General features: G+C 40.9%; 1 protein-coding gene across 1 annotated transcript; it reads right to left on the minus strand.

Moving 5' to 3' along the window:
* Positions 1–818: 818 nt before the first annotated feature.
* Positions 819–3,402, minus strand: LOC311123940 (homeobox protein BarH-like 1; the record flags this gene model as incomplete). The annotated part of the gene is made up of 4 exons (XM_084198155.1): positions 819–986; positions 1,154–1,238; positions 1,537–1,828; positions 3,195–3,402. 4 exons carry the CDS (start codon positions 3,400–3,402, stop codon positions 819–821), a joined length of 753 nt encoding a protein of 250 aa, XP_084054281.1.
* Positions 3,403–3,936: the final 534 nt, after the last annotated feature.

The raw sequence follows: 3,936 nt of genomic DNA on the forward strand, positions 1-3,936 counted from the left end.
ACTCAAGCCAGAGCTCCATATCATGCAGAATTGTGCGTAATGTTAGGCCTACCTACCAAGAACTTGTAGCACTGATAAAATGTTACAAGTAAACGATTTTACATCACAGCGCTGGAACAGAATAAAGCCGAGAGATACGAAACCATAAGTGTAGGTGAATGGAAATGCTTTGGGGGTAAAATGACCTCCCAGCTGCCAACAACATCAACATTCTCATGTGACTGCAGGAAATATAAAATGTGGTCTAATTTCCTTTCTATAAAAAAAATAAAAGAACGATTAAGTGTAAGTGGAAAAATATTTAATTACATCCAACAATGTCCTTATAATAAAAACATAGCTTCATAAATCATGTAAATATGCAAAACAAAGGCAGAACAGATCAGAAGAAGTGTGTGTAAAGTGGGTCCTTTGAATGGAGGCAATGAAAAAGTGGACCTACTGCTCGATGTGTGCGTCTCTGTCCCTTCCTCCCCTCCACTACCGCTCCGTAACGGTTAGTTCGGCGTGACGCGGGTGGGAGCATAGGTATTGAGAACACATTGATTACGAAAGAAGACGTGACAATATCATACGAAAAGTAACCTCGTCCCAAGGAGGAAGTGTCTGAAGAACGATACTAGTAATAAAAAATAGAGTTCCGCCTCTTCTACGGGAGGCCAACATCAGTCTCTCTGTATGTAAGTGCCAAAACATTCGAAGTCAAGGGCAAAGGTACTTCGATCCAACGGTCGACCACCATTACGCATCCCGGAGACTGTATGAACGTCTGGTGAACGTCTTCAGAGAGTTGTTAGTTAGTCGGAGCACCAACATTATTATTCCTCTTGGTTAGTGTCTGAATGTGACGAGGTGGAACCGTCGGACTGACGGTCGACGTCTCCAGACCTCTCCTGCTCCGAAAGCTGCTCGCTCGAGGGGATGGAATTCTTCTTCGGGCGGCCTTTTGGTTTGGTTGGAGATTCCAATCCTCCTCCTTGTAGGACCTGTAAAGTTGGAACAATTCAAGTTTTAAAACTACTAAATAGTCTACAATTAAACTGTTTAGGCCTACCATAAAACCAAGTTAATGGACAAGTAAACTAATATCATTATTTATCAAAACCACTCGCCTCCTTGTCAATATTGTTCAGAATAAGAAATAAGAACGTACTATTTTCTTCCATTTCATTCGTCTGTTCTGGTACCAGGTCTTGACTTGTAGTTGACTCAGATCCAGAGACTCAGCCAGATCTATTCTGCACGGGGACAAAGCGGAGATGAGAGATATTTCCTTTCATTTCAATCCAATATCACATCACATCTTGCATTAAAAAGCAGTTGAGTCCATATCTAGCATGTTAAGAGATATATTGCATTCGTGTCAATATCTTGCATTCGTGTCATCAGTCTTATGGGGATATATGACTGATTGTAGGCCTATGTTATTGTGTTGTGTTGTATGTCTGACTAATTTGCGAGTCACTGTTACGCACAGCAAGTATTGCCCCCTGGGGATAAATCAGGTTAATTGAACGGTTCAATTGATTTAAATACCTGTCTGGTGTTGAAAGGTACTTCTGTTTCTCAAATCTTTTCTCCAGGCCCATGAGCTGTAACTCAGTGAAGACCGTCCTGCTCCGGCGGCCCTTCTTGGTCTTGCTGTTGCAGTCTCCGCCGTGTTCCAGCTTGCTCCTGAGGTGGAGGTCCAACGGGAGGTGGTGGGAGGCTGAGCCGCCGTGGAGCCCCGGAGCCCCGGATAGGAGAGCGGAGCCTAACGGTGATCCCAGTGAGCAGGAGAGTGGCGACATGGGGAACTTAAGGATACCCGATTGGTCTGCCTTCAAAACTGTAAGTCAAACAATTTCACGTATAAATTGGATTATCCCCCATTGAACTCCTACACGAAAATAGTAAACTTAACAACGCCTATAGGCTACACACTTGGCTATTATCTTAATTGGTTCTACGTGACGATGACAGATTTTTCTAGTAAAATGTACATTTACATTTAAGTCATTTAGCAGACGCTCTTATCCAGAGCGACTTACAAATTGGTGCAAAATATAGGTTAAAATAAATACAGTAACATTTTATTCTATAATTATAAGAACTATTCGTATTTTATTTGTTATTATGATAGTATTTAAGTAGTAGTATAATAGTAGAAGTAGTACATATATTATCGTTATTTGTATTAGGTATATTACACTAAACCTAGGCCTACTACAAATAATAATAATTTAATTGTAAAATGTAATTGTAATTATTTTATTGTTATCATGCTTATAATAATAGTTTTTATAGTGTAATTAATAATAATTAAATGATACATTCAGTCAATGTCAGGAAATTTAGAAATGTAATAACTTGGTTGAAATATTGATAAGCAAACCTATTATGCATTTACTTCATGAAATGTTTGAATATGTCTGTTTTCTCCCCCACCAACACAATTTCCCTGAGCCAAATTCGTATGGCCCATGACTGCTGACATGCAAAACATAGTGGTCTTCGATAAACAAGGCCTAGTTTTACAAATCGTATGGCCAATCAATGTAAACAGCTTTAACAAAAGGATAATACTATGGTAATTGGACATAGACATGAGCCCAATGCTCTGTAGACACACGCCTGGGTCCAGAACAGAAACAGGCCCGCATCGTCCTTTCTAAAGTTTGGTGACCCAGTGTGACCATTAGCTCGATGAGTGGAAATATTCACAAATGAGTCAAACTTGTCTATACATTTCGATAGACTACAGTTTATATGACAAAATATAGAAACCTTGTTAAAAGTCCAATGGAATTGTAATCTGGTTTTTCAAAAAAAAAAGTATGGTGAATATTGAGTTACTTTGTCGATTGCATATTTTGGGAAGCATCAAAGCAACACTTGGTAGGCCTGCCCTATAGCCTAGTATTCTACACACATTCACAAAAAAATAACCTAGATTGTGCACTTTGTATAAGAAATTATACCAGGGAAACGAATGTAAATCATATGCAAAGATACATCAAATCAATGTTTTACGCGCGCCATTTAGGACAATTAGGCTACTGACAGAACGAGTAGTTTGAGTTGAAAAGCAAAAGCAGTCGTCAAGCGAAGACTAACAAAGACTAATAGCAAATACAATATAATCATTGGAGTAATTTTGAATATAAAGTTGAGTGGGCTACATCTCCCTCTAAACCAAAAGCATCGCAGCTTACCCAGGTGGTTGTGGTATGGCCGCGCCGAGAGCAGAGCTTGTACTCCGAACTTGAGCAGCTCCCCTGCTGGGGTAGACACCTTGTGGTCCGGGTGGTCGGTGAGAATCTCTTCGATCATAAAGCTTCGGTAGCGGTGTGAGTGGGAGCGGTGGTCGGGGTGAGCCTCCGGGGGATAATAGTGAGCCCCCAAGTCCAAGGGACGCTGCATGGTTCAGTTCAGTCCGCGGGAAAGACGGAGTGCAATAAAAGCTTTACTGTTTCTTCCTCCTTGGGCTTAGTCTCTCTCTACCGTAGAGACAGGCATTCACATTAACAATACGTCCTTCCTTACTCTAGAAGGCTGGGAGAGAAGAAGTCACTCTGATGAAGGAAGTTAATAACATCCTGAAGTTGACACTGAAATAAAAAACAGTCCTGTGTTAGTTGCTGAATCCGATGCGTCCTCTTCTTGTAATCGCCGTAAATGCTAACTTCTCCAACCTTTTCTTTGCTGCTGAATCCCAATTTTGCTTTAGAATTCAGTATTGAACCAAACGTCCTAAACGTTTCATCAACACGTTTAATTTTCTAGTAGCCTAATGCAGCGTACCGCTGTTTACACCAGCAGGCTAGCATCACCGTGCTTATTGCTTGAGGAACGATATGCAGTTGAAGGCTTATAAGAGTCCGTCCTCTACGCCCCTCCTCTCTTTGGACCAGCCAGTCTCTCAAACCCAGAGGAAGGAAACATCTATTAACATGA

The sequence above is a fragment of the Coregonus lavaretus genome (assembly GCF_964263955.1).
Source record: "Coregonus lavaretus genome assembly, contig: HAP1_SCAFFOLD_2226, whole genome shotgun sequence".
Classification (NCBI taxonomy): Eukaryota; Metazoa; Chordata; class Actinopteri; order Salmoniformes; family Salmonidae; genus Coregonus; species Coregonus lavaretus.